Source organism: Phyllostomus discolor, chromosome 5, assembly GCF_004126475.2.
Source record: "Phyllostomus discolor isolate MPI-MPIP mPhyDis1 chromosome 5, mPhyDis1.pri.v3, whole genome shotgun sequence".
NCBI classification, from domain to species: Eukaryota; Metazoa; Chordata; class Mammalia; order Chiroptera; family Phyllostomidae; genus Phyllostomus; species Phyllostomus discolor.
Genome location: NC_040907.2, coordinates 45294440 through 45313473, shown reverse-complemented (window position 1 = coordinate 45313473; position 19034 = coordinate 45294440). Strand labels below are relative to the sequence as shown.

The 19034-nt window shown below is 38.1% G+C and overlaps 1 protein-coding gene and 1 long non-coding RNA gene across 5 annotated transcripts; one reads left to right on the top strand and one right to left on the bottom strand.

Annotated features, from left to right (window-relative positions):
- Positions 1–253: 253 nt before the first annotated feature.
- Positions 254–12360, bottom strand: USP1 (ubiquitin specific peptidase 1). Of its 4 annotated transcripts, none has more exons than XM_036026209.1 (9): positions 11604–11989; positions 9293–9536; positions 7364–7484; positions 6709–6813; positions 6002–6162; positions 4292–4971; positions 3556–3726; positions 2664–2880; positions 254–1719 (listed from the first exon to the last, which is right to left on the bottom strand). In XM_036026209.1, exons 2-9 carry the CDS (start codon positions 9460–9462, stop codon positions 984–986), a joined length of 2361 nt encoding a protein of 786 aa, XP_035882102.1. In that variant the 5' UTR covers positions 9463–9536; positions 11604–11989; the 3' UTR covers positions 254–983. The 4 variants fall into 4 exon arrangements, with proteins under 4 accessions (XP_035882102.1, XP_035882103.1, XP_028367080.1 ...); XM_028511279.2 differs by having other exon boundaries at positions 384–1719; positions 2664–2865; positions 11604–12360; XM_036026210.1 differs by lacking the exon at positions 9293–9536.
- On the top strand, positions 12039–12568 carry LOC118500641. The gene is made up of 2 exons (XR_004903218.1): positions 12039–12128; positions 12290–12568. It is a non-coding gene; the product is annotated as an uncharacterized LOC118500641 (long non-coding RNA).
- Positions 12569–19034: the final 6466 nt, after the last annotated feature.

Genomic DNA, 19034 nt, shown 5'->3' with positions numbered 1-19034 from the left:
GTAACCTAGTTTTATGTGTGCCTGAAGTATCATAAGTTCTCCAGTTCTGGATTCCATGAAGTTATGTCCACTCTAAAGGACAACTTTTTCTTCACTCCAACTGTTAAAAGTATTTGAGGATTATTAAAATAATGAGTGCCTGTTTATTCTCTTCTATGAATATGTATACAACATATATTATGCATACATATATACATACGCTGTTCTTTAAGAGAACCCAGCTATAATTATAGTAAAAAAATGCAAGCATTTATAGTTTTTAAGCATTTTAAATTTTATTGACCTTCTGATTCTTAAAAAAGTTAAACTTAAGGTCACACCTCTAAGTTTGATGTACTATATACAGATTGTGCAGAATAAGACTATGAAGAGATACAAATTAGTCCATGCCCAAAAAGATTTACTAAAGAATCTTCATAAATACATATAAAATTCTTGTGAACATAGGACTGTCCAGGTTTTCTGAGACACTTTCAAAGTGATCCAAGGCACAAAATGTACACCATTGTGAATACACACACATCCCAGGGTTTTGTGCCCCTAATACAGCCCATCAAAGATTTGGCTTCATGACTTATAAAACAAAATGTACTGAAATGATATTCTGCTTCTTAGCTGAAAAACCACAGGACCTATAAACATGTAGATAATTACTCCAAAATATGGAGATACAAATACAAGCACTTTATTTTAAAAAGCAAACACAAAAAGGTGTAAATTCAAAAGTGTTTAAATGCTTCCATTTTGGATAATTCAATTAACAACCTATACAGTTTGTTCCCAGAAGCTAATACATCACTAGTCTCTACTAAGGAAAATGAATTCTAAAAATTAACATGGTTTTCAGTAATTCAAATTTCACTATATAAAAACCTAGAGACCAATAATATACAATAGCTTCAAAAGAAAAGCTAGACTTTTTGATGTAATCAACATTACCGGTTTGTCTGGGTCTGTTTATATACACAAGGAAAATACACTCTCTACAGTTTCTTATAAAACAGCAAGTAAGGAGTAGACGTGGGAGATGTAGAAGGGGAAAGAGAATTCAAGAAGTCCTTCTCTTCAGTAACTTTTACTTCAGAATCATCAAAAAGCAACCACTTCCCCTCATACTCCTTTAAGCTTTGCACTACATATGAAATTTTGTTCTCAAATCCACTAATGTTAATGCCTGTTTGGTCACTGGATTCCTTGTTTCTATCAGATTCTTGGGTCCCATTAGTAATGTCAGTCTCTGAATTTCTGTTTTCAGCAAATGCTGTACTGGCACCTTTATCAGGATTAGATACTTTGTTGTATAGCTCATAATCAGCTTTGCTCTTTTGTCCTCCAAGAAGTCCAATAGCTTCTACATTTTTTTTGTTCAAAACTTTACTTGGCTGTGTATTTCCACCGACTCTAACTGACACTTCTTCATCATCATAATTTTCAGCCACACCCCTAGCTTCCTCCTCATTCAGTGGTTCTGGCTTACCCATTTCACACAATTGGCCAACCACAAAATTTTCCTTATCTAGTTCTAGACTGCTAAGGTCTGTGACTTTAACAGAAGCAGTGTAGTGCCCGCTACTGATTGTAATGCCACTGTGCATGACAACTGCAAATAATCCATAGCTGTCGTTGGTTGGCTTTGTACTCCATTCTTCCAGTGACAATTTAAGAGGTGTCAATAGAGGAGTGTTGATCTTGGAAAGTCCACCACCATAACAATCAAACCTTTGGAAGAAAAAAAAGTTTTCTGTAATTCCACTTTATATACATCAAGTTATACCCAAGATGAAACAAAGTCTGACTGAACCCTTAATAGTAACACAAAAGAATAAAAAGACTCCAATTTTATATACTTAAAATATTTAACTAAAGTTAAAATACTGGGGGGGGGGGGGAGTGCTTCAGGTGTTTCTGTGAAAGCTGTATGGAAAGCTATATTTCCCCTTTCACTTTTTCCCCTTAATTTTGTGCAATAAGAAAATAAATAGCATTTAAAAAAAAACCCTGACAAACCAAAAATCATTTCTATTAAGTCATTTTAATATGAAGTCTAGCTCCCAGATTTGGGGACAAAAATATATAGTACTATAGTGGGGGGTGGGGGAGAAACTCCACTGAAAGAACCATATGCCATTCTTCTGACACAAGAAAATATGTGAAGAGCTACAGGAAAGCCCTCATGGTGATTTCAAACAATTCACTGATATAGAAAGGACCAGCATCTGCCATTACATGCATACATGTCAGAAAAAGTCAGATTATTCAAAATGTAATTGGCAGTTTTATACTTATTTTTAAATTGGTCTTAGATATTTCAATTTTCAACTATGGGAGAATCTCTCAAATTGTTCAAAAATTAGTTTGATTTCCTGGCTTACCTTAACACTAACATAATTTTTGCCTTTTTCTCCCCTCAAAAAAATCTTGATGAATATAAAATTTGTTCTCTGCTTTAATCAGTTCAACCGTATCTAATAAGGAATGAAAAGATGGATGAAATCAAAATATGTATTCATCCCAAAATGACTTGAACTGATGCATTTTTACAGGGAAACTAGAATAAACTTTATCAAAGCAATCTTTATAAATTACTTCATTTCAGTAGTTTTTTGAATAAAACTTATACAGCAGCTTATTTTCTTCATATTGCTTTTATTTGTAATACTCACTCTAAGCCACTAGCAGCAAAACACTTCAAATGAATGGTTATAACTTCAGGCATTTTGTCAAACAAAAGACTTCGTTCAGCTTCAGTATAATGATGGCAATTTTCACAGAAATATTTATCTTCTCCTACAATCCTCTCCACTGAAGCAAATTGTGAAATTGCCCATCTCAGGGTCTTCATTTCTGTTTTTGGCTCTGGAGAAACTGTATAAGAAAATACTTTCACTCACAAATGAAAAGTCTATCATTTAAAAGTTAAACTACGAAGTTCCATGTTCAATTAGCATGCAGTTTCAAATGAGTAATCCTTCCAAAAATAACTAAAGACATTTCTTTTGAGTTTCAGAAACTCTTATCATAAATTATCATAAGTTCACCCTCAACAGTGCACATGTCTTTAAATATTTGTAGTTGGTCAGCCAAAAAACATATTTAGATGAGACAGGAAAAACATGACAAACCTAGTCTCTGACTCAGTGTAAGATAGACTTTATATTTAATAGCCAAATTCCAATACCTGAACAGGTAAACCAGTTTCATGATAATTTCCCATAACATTTCCATACATTTTGTGGCTTATACTAGACAAAACAGTGGCTCAAATATTGTGTTAACAAAAATGTCCTCAGTAGCTGAGAAATTAAGGCACCCAAATATTAACTTATCAAACTTTCATTTTCTCATTACACTGTACACATCAAAATAAAGATTTGTTTTCCAAATACCAATTATTAAGTGAAGCTAAGATTTTACTATAAGCAGAAAGATTTTATTACACCAAAAATACTGAGACAACTTCTTAATAATTATACAAGCTATGATTAGATAGATGGTCCTTATTGAAGAAAACTGGAATTATTCTATGATCCTTAGAAAAATCCCAATTGTGCTTACTTTCGGAACTCTCTTCTACTTTGGAAAGCTCATCTTCTTGCACTGGCACACTGATGTCTTGAAAATCTTCTCTTCTTTCTGTTAAACTTTCACATTCTAAGCAACGAGTCCTTAATACCAACTGACCTTGGAATAATTTCTCTACTAGCTCAAAACCAATGTGCTCAGTGCCTGTAACAAAAATAAGAGAATTTAAGTCTATACACATTAGCTTTTCAGTACAGCCCAAGTACCAATATTCATTGAAAGCATGCATGAATAAAAGGCTGATTTTTCAAATTGTAACCTGCTTATTAGCATTAAGAGGTGCCTTATTTGTGAAATTTAAATTCCCTGTAAATACAGAATATGAATTACTGTTGTCTCTAAAAAAAAAAAAAGTCACAACTGTGTCTTCATAATTCCTTTCCCAAAAATACCTTCTATAGTATAACCCCAAAATAAGGACACTTGTGGTAAAACTGTCACCACATCAATACTACACATCATCTCTGAGATCTGCAGACCTGGAAGAAACTAGTGCAACTATTCAGTTCTTTAAAACAGCATTTCACTAAATGCAATACTATTCACGAGTTTATGTCAAATATTGCTTATGTAAGGAGTGAAAATATACTTTTTTTTTGAACAAAACTTTAGCCAGATTTATACTGCACGTGTATCTAAGAAGAGAAATTCCAATTCTGCAACTGGTAATCTGCCTGCCTATCAATGTCTAAGAAGAAATTATACTAACCTTTGCTGATGGGCTTAGCTTCGTTAATGGGCTTAATGTCATTCACTGGGGATTCAAGTCCACAACCATTAGTTGTGTTATCATTTTCACACTTCCCAGAGTCCTCTTCAAGATCATATTCATTTTCTTTAGATTGTCCTTTGGGTCCTTGGTTTGTTATTTTCCCCAGACTACAGAATTTAGAAAGGATGCTGGGTTGCTTAGTTGCAGACTTTAACCAATTTACTTTTACTTTAGATTTCTTCTGTGAGGGTCTTACACTCTCATTTGCAGAAACGTGGTTGGCCATTAATTTAGGAGGAATCTCTAACATATCACCTGTAGCTTTTCTTTTTGATCTGGTTTGTCTCTGGTTCTCTTCCAATGACTGGTATTCCTTGGATACCTTAATTTTTTTCCTCATGTTAGCAGATTCAGTGTCACTTTTCCTTTTCCCATTTCCTCTTGGGAGTTTTTCTTTATAGTCTTCAGAATACTTCATATTGTCCATCTCTATGCTGTTAACACCACTAATTTCCTCTTTCTGATGAGATTTTTCTTCTGTCTTGTTAGATAACTCTGCCACATCTTTTTCTTCTTTTTTTAGGATTTGGCATGTTTCTTGAATGTTTCCCAAAATACACTGCAATACTTCCTGTGCATCATGCTGTAGATATCCTTCGTACATAGGGTTGAGTTCCCTATAAATAAAAATTTCCATTTTATATATTCTAGTGTTAAAAATATAATACAAAAAAGAAAAGCTTTCTGTATAGAAGTTAATACATATCTATAGGGACATCATGACTTTACTTTTTAAATCTAAAAACATTTATTCAGCTACTGTGAAACTTACCTAAACTTGTAACTAAAAAAATAAATTTCACCTCATTTTCACTATCACAAATACTTTGACCCTCTTCTGAATATATTATTGTTAGTAACTAACATGTATAGTGTTTACCATTACCAGGCTTTATTCAAAATGCTTTTTATATTGCATGTATAATTCTCACAGTAACCCAATGAAATGGGTATTATTATCACCACTATTTACAAATAAGGTAACTTGCCCAAGGTCATGGAACTAGCTAAGCTGCAAAGCCAGGATTCAAACCTGCTCTTGGCCATCATGCTACACTGCCTCTTAACAAATATACAACAATGCTTTACACCTAAGTCTATTACTAAACCAAATGGGAAAATAATTCTTAAAAAACTTAATCTATAATGTTTTAAGTAAAACTATTTTATATATAGGATAGAATTTTATTTTTTAAGATAATACTACAAAGAAATCTAATCCAGTTTAATAGTTCTCGTCTAAGCACACACACAACAAAAATAGAGTATTTGGAATTTATAGTCCTTACGAATACATTTTCAATAGACATGTAACTTGTATTTGGGAATTCAGAACTTTCACACTAAAAAGACAATATGACACATAAGTAATAAAATATATACTACCAACATGATAGGGGGCAGTATCCCCTAAGACATATTACTATTTCTATAGAAAAACTGATGGATATTCACATTATAGATAAAATATGAATAAAGACTATAAGTAACTACATACATTTGGATTTAATGAATTTACTACCAAACTTACAAAAAAGTTTCCAGTTTTTGTTATAAACCTGTAGATATGTTCATGTATCACTCTCCTCTACAGAAAGCAGTAAGTAGCTAAATTGAAACCCTAGAATTATATGATAGTCTGTATACCTGAGTGTGTTAAGCAGTCGCCTTGGCTGAGTAGCAAGTTCATCAGTATATTTCTCAGGGTTTAAGAGGAAACTAGCCTGAAGCTGTTCAACTGAAATGATCAAGGACTGTAAACTGCATATTAGTTCATAACTTGTCAAAGAATCTTCTTTACAATTTCCCTGTCAAGAAAGAAACACAAATATTTTATTTGTGAACAAATTAAGTACCTTCCCTTTTATCTTTGTCTCCCTAGACAAAACCAGGTTTTCTAAATTTAATCTCATTATAGCACTAATTTTATGGAGGTATACAAATTTTTTAATTTTGAGGGTTTTGGGGGGGTATTTTCTATTATGTGGATAATGATTTTCTAATTATGTAAGTCAAAGATTCCTTTATATTCACTTAAATTTTAAAATGTGCAAATTGGAAAACCAATAAAGAGTAACAGGTGGTACAAAGGTATGATAAATTGTGATGGTGGAATACAAACGTTGTTTACTGATGAACAATAAATTAAGACTGGAGAAGACACTGTAAAAGGGGTAACTTGGTTAGCTACCCTACAGGAATGAAAAATAACTGCCTTTCTGACTATGTAAAATACTGAGAAATAATGCTTGTCATCCTCCTCCCAAATCCTGTGTATCTGTTACTTTTTTATTTGGGAGCAAGTGAATTTCCATTATTTTATCTTTTTATAGTTTCATTTTAATTTTTTTTACCTTATCTTTTTGATTGGCTTCATCTTTAAGAGCTTCTTTCTTCTTTGAAATAATATTAAATAAGTGCTTCACTCCAGATTTAAAACCGGGACAAAAATATAACACCTATAAAAAGTGAGATTGAGTGTTTACTGAACAAACACCACTCTCCTGCTTGTTGTATAGCACTTTTAAATGTGCATTACTTACAATTCTAAGATTAATGTTGTGTCAAAAACTGTTCTCTATTTCATCATCATAACCCACTGTATTCCCTCAGAGGCAATATAGCTCTGAGCAGCCACTGCTGAGACCTACCGTTGTAAGCATATAGCATAAAACAGATATAATTCCAAGGGTTAAAATACTTACCACCATAACACCAGGAACTGGGCAGAAAAACTAAAGGTTTGGTATCTTCCACTTAATCAAAGTGTACTCAATTTGGCTCTCAGACAATATTATTTAATGTATCACTTTTTCTTACCCCAAAGGAAGTTTCTAACACAACTTACAATCATTATTCTTATTTTAGCCCATTCTGATTTATTTATAATCAAAGGCAAAGACAGTATGGACCATTAAAATCCTCTAATAATCTGAAATTCTCAGAAGCATTAATGTTATATCTTTTGCCTAGTAAAGTTTCATTATATAGCAAAAATCATCAATTTACCTGAAGTATGCTGTTAAGATAGCAAGTATTGCCAAGATTATTCAGTCCCACAAATGGTAATAAATTTTCTTTCTTCTCACAGTTTAAAGGTGAGGACTGTGCTGCAGGAACAACTTGATCACTATATTAAGTATAAAGGGGAGGAGAAAAATATAATGAAATAGTATCTTAACAAAACAAAGTAGAAATATTACTTTCCTAGGTTTAGTCTTTCTCCTAAAAGTTGTATGATCTGAAAAGCATATGGATTTTACTCAGATTACATTTTAAGAGAAGAAATATGTATAGGCAAAAAACTGGCTGTACACCTAGAATAGAAATTTTACAAGCACTTGTAAAATATTGCTAAGAAGCCTCAAAATTAATTATATCAAGAGGCTATTAATCCCACTTTACAGAGGAAAAAATTGAGGAACTGGTAGTGATTTACTCCAGTATGACACTTTTTAAAAAAAGACTTTGTTTAGAGAGAGGGAAAGGGAGGAAAAAGGAGAGAAACACTGATGTGTTGAGAGATACATGATTGGTTGCCTCTCCCACGCCCCCAACTGCCTGACTGGGAATCTAACCAGTGCCCTCTCTAGTCGCAGGCTGGCAATCCACTGAACCACACCAGCCAATGACAATAGGGCCCAACATGACAATTTTATCAAGTACAACTGACCCTTGAACAATGCAGGGGGGAGGGTGGTTTAGGGGTGCTGACCTCCCCTCCACCCGAGTGCATGGTTGAAAATTCCCCTACAGCTTTTGACTCCCCCTAAAGTTAACTACTCATAGCCTACTGGAAGCCTTACCAAAACCAAAAACAGTCAATTAACATATTTTGTATGTTATATGTATTATATATTGTGGTCTTATAATAAAGTAAGCTAGAGAAAAGATAAATGTTATTAAGAAAGTCGTAAGAGAAAATACACTTATGGTATATATTGAAAAACATCACCATACAAATGGACCCACAATTCAAACCCATGCTGTTCAAAGATCAATTATAGTTTAGGAACCTGGGAATAGCCTGACTAACAATATTTGGGAGATGCTGCACTAAGAAGTTAGATTCTACTAACAAAAGAATAAGAGGAAAGAGAGTCTATGAAGAGAATTACATAGTTGTCCCTCACTTAAAAACAAATTGTTGAAGTTTGTAATTCTGGTACTTCACTTCAACAAACATTAGGTCATCACATCATTTCTATTTTACAGTTGCTAACTATTCCTCTGGCACCTAAAAAGTTTTTATAGGCATGAATGATGGTAAAGAAAAGCTTCACATACAACCTCCTATACTGATTATTGACGAATATTAGGAAATTACACATACAACCAAATCTCGAGTCATACAGCAGAGTGTCTACCTGCTGAATAGGGTGGGAGCTAGCATAGACTCTAGCTGGAGCTATTGATGGAATAAATATTTCATTTTGTTGTGATTTCTTTTTAGTCCCTGAAGGATTTGCATCAAAAGCATTTGTTTTTGTTTATTTAAATATAATTTGCAATTATATACCCCCAGCAGGTTTGATAATTCATATATTAGGTATGACTACAAAGTGTAAACATCTCAGGTAACTGTCCAGTATTCTTAACCAAAAATTATGCATTTCTTTACCCTTACACCAAATGTGTTATACTACAATCATGTTTAAATTGAAAAACAATTTTAGCCAATAAATGCTTCTCCAAACAAATTAGTCAGAATGGCTGAGCACAATGTAAATGAGTTAACACTAATGATGTGACCCCTGGGAGGAACCACCAGTTTTGCTCAGTTTCTACTATACACTGCTAGACTTGTCTCACAAATATGTGGGGGGTTTTGCTTCTATGAACTATCAGGTCAGAATGTCTGGAAGTACCCATCCAAGTTCACTGCTTCTTCACTGATGGGGAATTTTAAGAGCACAGAAGTATACTTAAGATACCTACATTTCAGATCCTCTATATTCAGAAGCTTTTTCTTCATTTTCTTGAGAATCTGTGAAATCCAAGGCTCTCTTAGTTTCCTTTTTCTGAAAAAACTTCAAGGAAAGTCTGTTTTTCTTTGATGGACTACCTCTTGAAAGCCCATTACTTTCACTAGGTATAACACCAGGCATTTTTCTCTCCAAATCTCAAGGAGTTGACAAGTACTAATTTATATAGGGATGTTATAATCAATCACCAATCATATCTGTTAATCACAGAAAAGGTTTAATTAGTTTTCAGTTATCAGCTGTAGGCAATAAAATAAACTTTGAAAACAAATTTACCAAAGACTACTACTAATTGGAACCTCATATTTTAAAACTTGATGCCTGGCAATAATAAGCACTCAATGTTCTACTGCTTGCCATTTGTCCTTAACTTTCTTATAGAACAAAAAGTATCAGATAAATGATACTGTTTTTAGCCTGCTATTACAGTACAGGTCACATCACAGAATACCCCATTTTAGAAGACCTGCAGTTAAAGTAGATTAAGAAGACCTTAACTTTTTTTGTAATTTATTAATTCACCCGGGAAGTACTGACTGAGCAACTAACTACCATCTCTAATTACAAAATACGGGGTGGGAAAGAGTGCTGAATGGGAAATCAAAGGATGCTGGAGTGAGCCTTCCTTCCAAGGCCTTTTCTACTTATTAATATGAATATACAAAATAATATTTCTAAAAAGTCTCTTTAAAGTATAATTTAAATACAAGAAAAGGGATTGATGTGGTGGTGTTATGCCTAAAAACCTGAGTGAAAAGTAAAAACAAAAAGTTGGGACAGTGGGCAACTTCATGCATATAAAATACTTATGCACTAGAAACTACAATATGCAACTTATTTTCCAAATATTTTTAAATTTTTTTTAAAAAGTAATGCTTTATGTAGGAAAAAAGATGACTTGGTTTGCCTTTTGCTACCTTTCTTCCTAGTTTCCAGGTAAAACCTTTAGATTTAAACAACGCACTATTTGTGGCAGTTATTTTATATACATCACTTGTAGTTTTCATTAGACTAACTGGGAGGAAATTAAGAGAAATTACTTCAAACCCGAAAGCTCAGCAATGACTGACAAATACAGATCCAGAATGATACCATGAACAACAAAATTCACTCAAATTCCACCCTTACTAAGCATTTCACTGATTGTCTCTGATCTGGGAATCCACAACACTGCACTCGGCAGTGAAACCACATTTTTGAAACAACTCAGGAATGTGGAAAGCTGACGAATTTCCCCATCCCCTCCTCCAACTCAATTTACTCTCCTCGCCACTTAACGCTACTGATAAAATGCTATCATGTATGATAAACCAGCCTTCCCTAAGTTGTCAGGAATCTCTAAGCATTAAAAAAAAAAAAAAAAAAAAAAAAGGCTTTTCTTGGGAGCCAATTCTAGTAAATCATGGAAAGTGAGTAAGAAGCAGTAACTGGACTTAATAAAAGAAAAACTGATCAAGTAGCTGAAATAACGGATTACCAATTCTACTTAATAAACCAACCCTCCTGGCTCCCTCAAAGCAATGATTGAATATTTAACATTACTGAAAGCAAAGCATTTCTTGCTCTTGGATACTCCTTAAAACTGAAGGTTGTTACATTAAAAATGTTTCTCCTATAGTCTCAAATTTCGCAGAAAACACGAATCCAACAGTCAATGTTCTTGAAGAAATGACAGCGTTAGCACTCAGTCCTCTCAACTTTCTAAAAACACGATTCAATTCCCATTTTCCACGAAAAACAAACAAAAAACCACAAAACAATAACATTATCGACAAAGGTTTAAAACACGTGGCGTTCTAAATACTTCTAGAGAAATTAAAACAAACTGCGCGGTAAAATGTAGCAATTACCGACACAGGAAAACGTAAGTGAAAACATTTCTACGAACGCAAAAGTGAAAGATGACGAAACTGTGTTGCTTGTCGGTGCCCGTCACCGCAGCGGTCTCCGCCAAGGCAGGAGGCTCGCCGGTGGCGTCCTGGGCTCGAACCACAACTCCCGGCCCCCAAGCCCGTGGGCTTGGCCAATTTACGCCTAAGCCGCACCTGCTTTCTGGAGTCCTGCCGCGGCAGGAGGGGGCGCCCCGGCCGGTGCCAAAGGGCTCAACCAGCCGCCCCGCAGGGCGCAGCGCCGACAAGGTCCCGTGGGTGGGGGGGTCTTCACCCCCGCACAGACGCCGGCGTCCCAGAGTAGCCCCACTCGGAAGCCGGCCCAACTTGCGTCGGCGCCCCGGCACCGGCCTCTCCTCCCCAGGCCCTCCTTACCTGGTCATGGCCCAAAGCGAGGTCCGCGGCAGTCACGCCGAAGACTCCAACCGGAATGACTATGGGTGCGACGGCTGAGACCTTGCCCCGAGCCCGCAGAGTCCCCGACCCAAGGAAAAACTGTCCGGATCGCCCTCCCGCGGGGGAGTGACCATTCGCTTTCAAGAGCGGGAACCCGAGCCGCTTTTCGGTCCTGCCTTGCGCTGACACCAACTACATCCCCGGAGCGGCGCCCGCCCGCGCCTGCCCCGGGATGGTGAGGAGCGCAAGAAGTACTCCCGCTGGCGAAGCGCCTGAACCGCTAGGGTCTTTCCCACTCCACCACCGAGGGGAACTTGGCGCGTTTTCCTCACTCTCAGGACCCCCGTGTTTTAGCCTCCGCCCGCGCCAGCGCCGCGATTGGAGGTGGCGTCCTTCGCAAATGCCGGTTCTAGTTTCCACGGTGCAGAGACGCGAAAGGCAGGAGCTGCCTCGCGACCGCCACTAGCCCCCTAGCACGCACGTGCTCCGGAACCAGCTGGAACGGTAGTTTCCCCAAGATCCTAACGGGTTCTGCAGTTTCAAATGTTGCAGGCACCGTCACGGGCAGCTCGCTTGGGTCCTCGCTGAAGGCGCGCGCTAGAGGTGCTAGAGGCCTGGCTGGCGGGCTCGAGCCTCACACTCCTTTCTCTTTTTTTAACCATTAGGGCGCGCGAGTTACGGGAAAGGCGTTTGGGTCTGGAGACGGTACTGAGAGAAGATGGGACGGCTCCTTCCTGGGAAAGGAGCCGCCAGGTGCTCAAATCCACCAATCCGTGAACAATCCCCCAGTCCTTGCTGCCCCCCAGCCACCGGTGAAAAGGAGCCAATCAGAAGTACCTAGACAAAAGCCAATTGAGTGGGCGGAGAAAAGAAGTCCAGCCAATACCAAGAAGAAGAAAAGAATATTAACCAATATCACCCCAATATATTCAATAAAAATTTTTTTTTAAAAAAGGAGGGCTCCTCTCAATCACTGTTAGACATACAAAGTATTTTTCAGGAGCTATCCCCCTCCTTCCGCTCTCACTGGCGCGGAGTACGCGCTTTCGCTATCGACTGTTAAATGTAGCTCTGCGTTTCGTGAATACTCGGTGACACCGAGGGTGCGGTTTCCGGAGCGAGGCCCTCGCAATAAGCCCCTCCCCTTTCTTGCGTACACCCTCGGGCGGGGTTACCAGGGAAACTAGTTTCGGAAAATGGCTGACCCGCTTGTTCGTTGGTGGCCGCTAGAGTTTTCTCTTCGGAAGAGCCCCTCCAGCCCTGCCTATTCAAAAAACAACAACAAACAAACAAACAAGGGCTGCTATGGATAACTAAATCTAAAGCGGAATTCTGCAGAACTCCTTCAGCCTCTCCCGCACCTCCAACTCAGGCACACATAACGCACACGCCTTATTTTCTGTTTACCCCTTTCCCTGTCCGTCCGTACAAGGAAACAAAATAGCGTTTTAAGGCTCAGCTCCGACTTAGCTTCAGAGGATTCCTGCGCGAGCCCCTACTGAATGGCTCGAAAATGGCGCAGCAAGGCCTCACCTGAGTTTTGTGTCCTTCTGTATTTGTATTCTTTGTGAGATGACCTCACAACCTAAAAAGCAAGTTGCTGCAGTTAAGCAGATAAGTTCAGGCCAATTCATTTAATCAACCAGGTCTTTTGAGCTGCTCAATATGTGCTAGGCATTTTTCAAGGCGCTAGGCATACGGCGTAAATGACATAACATTCTGTGCTCTAAAGGTGCTTTACATTCTGGGCAGGGACATAGGTAAACTAAAATTATATGAATGATAGGGAAAATAGATAAAAGTGTGCTGTTTTAGATAGGGTCGTCTGGAAAGATCTCCTTGAGTGGATATTAGAGAGTTGAATGAAAAATGGAAGGATCCTTGTAGGAATCCAAGGGAAGGATGGTCCAGGCCCAACAGCAAGTTAGAAAAGTCCAGTAACTTGATGGGCTTGGTGTTTGGGAAAGAAGCAAAGAGGCCAGGGTGCTTAGAGCACAGTGAACCTGGGTGACCTGATTGTGGGAAGATTATTTGTGACATAGCGCGGCTTTGATTAAGCTGGGTAGGGAGATGGGAGCCATTGAATGGTTTTGTGCTGGAGAATGGAATGATTTGTAAAGTGGTGGATAGACTTTTGACTTTAAAAAGTGCAAGCAGGAAGGTCAGCTAGAAGGCTATTTCAGTAGTATGGTGCCTTGTAATAAGGTGGTAGCAGTGGAATTGTTGAGAACTGGTAGGATTCGGAATATGTTTTGAAGTAGAGCCAACAGGATCTGATGGATTGTAAAGAGGGAGAGAGAGAGTGTGTGACAAAAATGAAACGTTTTTTTAAACCTAAGCAGCTAGACAGCGCTTGGTTGTTGCTAAAATGGGGAGCATTGGGAATCTATGGGATTTGGTGGGAGGGGCCCTTGTTCTAGACATTAAGATTGAGATACCTATTTCACACGCAAAGAGAGAAGTTGAGCCGGGTGTATACCAATTTTGGAGCTCAGTGGACAATTTAGATCAAGAGATTTAATTGTGGGTGTCATCAAAGGGTGTTTTAAACCATGAGACTAGGAGAAATCACCTAGAATGGTAATATTAATCCTAAAAACCTGCAATGAATTGATGACCTTTTCCCTCCCCAAGCCAAGAATCCTGAATTTAGATAACTGCCTCTTAACTTACCCACCTTGGCCATTCCCATCCCCCCACCAAAAAAAAATGTTTTTTAAGTGAAACTTAGAAAGCTCCCAATCATTAAGTTTATAAAAAGAACACTATGACATTGACAGTGATCTCTAAATTGCCTAAAGAGAAGTTATTGCTGCCATCACTTGGAAAAATAGGCTCAACACTAGTTTTTTACCATACTTTCATGGGATTGATGAACACTATTTGAGAGCAGAAGGAGAAGCATCCCAACTTACTTTGAGGCCAGTATAATGGTAATACCCAAAATAAATAAGGACGGAATTAGAAAAACTATAGGTTTTTCTAATTTTCTAAGGGAGTGACCAAACTATAGGTCACTCCCTTAGTTTGCCATTGTTTACCATGGACCAGAGTATCCTATTCTCTCATACTAGCAAAATCATGACTACTTTCAGATTCTACTAGGATGAATAACCAATTCTAATTGCCTGTTCTAATGTTCCCAATTCTAGTTTTTCTCAGTTGAGATCCTATTGTTTGTAGCCACTATTCTTCCTTTATTATGATTTACAGTATCAGTCAAGGTTCACCTGCAGGGAATAAAACCCTTTCCACCTGGCATAAGCATAAAGGGTATTGAACACTTTGGAGTGTTGATTAAATAGACTCTAAGTTTCATTTTTCAGCAATGAGTCCCAAAGTCTTCACAGAACAGGCCACCAAGGGAGCAATGACTTTTCTATAATCAGGAAATGATGATTTTTGAATTATATTGCCCCTGCAACTGCCTAGGAGACCACCACCATCAGAAAGCTGCTTGTTTTGCCAACGCAGTACCCATCGTAATCTACATGAGCACGGGGATGGCCTAAAATCTGCCTGCCAAGGCCCACAGAACCAGTGGCTGGATACCTAGACTTTGCTAATGTTGCTTCAGAAATACCAGACACCTCCCCAAATGTGCCTGTCAGTAGCAACAGCTGAAGCCTGTGAATGTATTCAGGCTTGGTGTATTTATGGCACTATAATTTACACAAAATTTTGAAGGGCTTCTAAACCTTTTGCTTTCAGTCAGTTCTGTGTGAGAGAACTCCCAGCCACAGTTCTTACCTAGATATAGCACTAGTTTTTAAACCCAAAGACTCTTTTCCTTTTATTTTCTGGCTTCCTGTGAAGAGCAGCTACCTCACTCTTAACGACAGCTAACTTGGGGGTACCTAAAACAATGGGATTTAACAGGTTGACAGCATTTCAGGCCCATATTTATCAGCTCTGTATGGCTGAGCAGCGGGCATATTTCCTTCCAAGGCTTTTGTTCACAGGTGCTGTTTCTGTGTGCTTTGATTTGGAGGTAGAGAAGTAATACTTGGGGTTTTTTTTTCAGCCCTAAGGCTCAAAATTCTGGAACTCTTAATCCACTTAGATTATAGATAGAAAACCCCTCTTAGTAAAACTGTATTCCTTTCCATATCTACTTGCAGATTGGCTAGCTCTGGCCCAAGTTTGTTGCTCATTGAATTGTTGTAAAAATGGCAAGAAAATGCTAGCAAATACCAATTTTATAAATTTTTCCAATTATCTCCTTTTATGCCACAAATACTTTGCAACTACACAAGGGTAAGCAGTTTTTCATCATGCAATATCTGAGTCTGTCCAAATGTTTCCACTAAGCCAACATGATGTTTCTTTTAAGGTTATTCTATGTGCACGGTGAATTTGTAGTCTTCTGGGCACTAGGCCAATAAGCAGGTTTAAGTCAGAGCATAACCTAGCTAGGAGGTGCCATGCCTGATGAGGGAGGTAAAGGAGTATTCTGGCCAAAAGATTCATGCCACCAGGAGCGTGGGGTACCCATCACTTTCTGCAAGTCACTGCTGAAGGTAGCAGAGGCCTCCTAGAACTTGGCTCACTGATAGTAAAGGGGATGACAAGACCCCAAAACCATAGAGGCCAGGCAGCAGTGCTCCACTACCAGAAGCCAGAAGCCAGGAGGTTACAGTAATTATAATGTAGACCTGACCCACACAGTTATGGAAATGGTTAAGAAAATCTGATCCTTAGGGGCACTATAGGTAGGCAGCCAACAAAGGTCTTATTAGTTTGTATCAGCAGGAAAAATTAATAACAGATGACCATGAGACTAAGTTCTGTTGCCCAATAAAGTCACAATTCCTTAATCAGTTTCCACACCTAAACTGGTTAATCGACCTGGAACCTATTGACTGAAGAGGTCCCCAGAAAGGAGGCCCCTGCTATATTTCAACAAGTATAATGAAAATGATTTCCCTAGTTCCTCCCCAAGGTACAGGGTTTGGCAAAAGAAGGTTTACAGTTGTTCATATGGAAAATAATACAATAATAAATAATAATACAGGAATAAACTCTGTGTTTTGCATATTCACAACTGTAAAGCTACTTTTGCTCCATCCTGTGTATTTGGTCATTTTTGGGGGTAATTGTGCCTTGGTGAAATGGGAACACCCAGACATTTCAATTCAGGTCCTGAATTGACATTAATACCCAGAGACCAGAAGTATGATCGTGGCTCTTTGTCAGGATGGAGGCATAGAGAGGCCAGTTAATAAGAGGGGTCGAGGCAAGATCCAGCTCAGAGGGGTCCGTTGGGTCTGCAGCCTACATAGTGCTCATGTCCCCAGTCCTCAAATATATAATGGGTTTGACCTTTTCATCAACTGGTACAAACCCAGTGGGATCTTTGCCTGTGGAATAAAAGCTATAGTGGGGAAGTCCAAGAGGAAGCCTTTGAAACTGCCTCCCTCCCCAGCCAAATATGGCACAGGAAACTAAACAATGTTGTATCTCAGGGGAGGATGGTAGAAATCAGTGCCGCTCCTATGCATTGGGAAGAATCAGGGGTGCTGATTCCTATCATATCTTCATTTAAGTCACCGTGTGTCCCTGCAAACAATAGATGGACCCTGAATGGAGACAGTGATCATGGCAAGCTCACCAATTAGTGGGCCAGATGGAGGCTGCTGTGCAGAGTGCAGTATATTTGCTAAAATAAATGAATACAGCCTCAGGTATTTGGTATACATCATTGATTTAGCGAATGTGTTCTTTTTTATCCCAGTCTTAAGAAAGGATCAGAAACAGTTGGCATTCCCTTGAAACAGATGAAAATACAATTTTGCAGTTTGGCCTGAAATGTTAACATTCCTGCCCTCTGTCTTGAAATAGCTTGAAGAGATCTAGAACTTCTGGACTTCCTGCAGAACATCACATCAATCTGGTACATCAGTGATATCCAGCTGATTGGCCACCATAAGTAAATTATTCTATACCTGTGTCAGAATTCAAGAACTAAAAGTGTACTTGTGTGGTAGCAGTGCATGGGAGTGTGGACAAGAAAACTAAATCCCCATCTTTCCTATTGGGAAATCAATAGATAATGCTAACTGAGAAATCAAGAAGTAGAAATATAAACATGTTATTTAGATATGTGGAAAGAGATACCAAAGAATCAGCTAAAAGTTGAAAGTGGTTGGGAAAGGGAAGTCGTGTTAGAGCCACTTAACTCTTTAAATCCTGTGTATGTATCACTTTGAAAAAAGCAAAAAAACTTTTCTTAAAAAAGCGCTGTGAATGAATTGTTTTTTTGCGTTTTTGCATTGTAAAAAACTCGTGGTTTTTTACATTTCATCCCCAGGAAAGGTCAGTGCAAAGAGGCTCAAAAGGAGGAGGGTTATTTGGGATTGGGTGACAATGCTCCTGACCCTCACCTTCTGTGTGCAAGGTAAAGACAGAAAGGCTCAGTTTGTGGACCCTTGGCCATCATCCAGCATCTTTAGTAACCACAGAAGGCAAGCAACCTCAAAACAGCTAGTAAAACCACTATCCAGCATTTAAATTTAAAGATTATTCCCACAAATTAAAGTGTTTTGAAGGGTAAAATCCACTTGACTTCAAGATCTTAAATTCTTTTATACAGTCTTAAGCCCCAGGGTCAGGTGGGAGGATGGCCCATGCCTAGGAAAGGAACGCCTTGCCCCACCTCCTTAGTGCTTGTTATCAATTTAGTAGTCGAATGTCCGGTAAGTGGGTGGGTGCTGAGGGGGTAGCAGGAAGTCTCAAAAGCCTATTTAGAGCCTATTTATATTCCAGGGGAAGAAAGTCTTGTCTTTCACATACCATGAACATTCTCTTATTCTTTGTATGTTTAACCCATCCTGAAAAGAGACCTACAATTAACTTCAAGAGCAATATCTTTGCTTCTTCAAATAAAACGGACTTTAATAAAGTACTAAGTCTCTGAAGAGAAAATTAAATTGCTATTCTTTTCTTTTGACTATCATTATGGACTCATGGTTTTTTACATTCTTAACTTGTTTTAAGTAAGTATAAATTTAATCTCCTTTTTGAAGGAGAAAAACGGTAACCATTTAACCTGTGGGAACTCCTTTTTAAGTCAGTTTCCAGGGTCTCCCAACATTGTGAGAGCGTCCTTCCGCTTGGCACGCCGAAGATCCATTTTTCAAGATATTTTCTTACTGATTTGCTTATACCATGTAATATGTGGTTTTGCCATGCTTATGTTCAAGCCATAATATTATAAGTCTCTAATTATAAACCTTAAAAAAATAAATCTAAGTGAAGTCATAAGATACTATTTACTATCTATTACTTTACTGTTTCATTTTGGGCTTTGAAAAGAGCCCAGGTGTTTGTCAGTCAGAGAAGAATATTGTTGGCTCTAACATGGGGATTGTGTAATGGTTATTGTGCGCTTGTTTCAACTCAATTATCTTG

Bases quoted from the DNA above. Each gene is read 5' to 3' on its own strand.
- USP1 (XM_036026209.1), bottom strand. From the start codon at position 9,462: ATGCCTGGTGTTATACCTAGTGAAAGTAATGGGCTTTCAAGAGGTAGT. The intron at 6,163-6,708 runs GTAAAAAAAATT...CTTTCTTGACAG, and splicing joins AAGCCAATCAAAAAGATAAG to GGAAATTGTAAAGAAGATTC. The intron at 4,972-6,001 runs GTATACAGACTA...TTTTATTTATAG, and splicing joins CGACTGCTTAACACACTCAG to GGAACTCAACCCTATGTACG.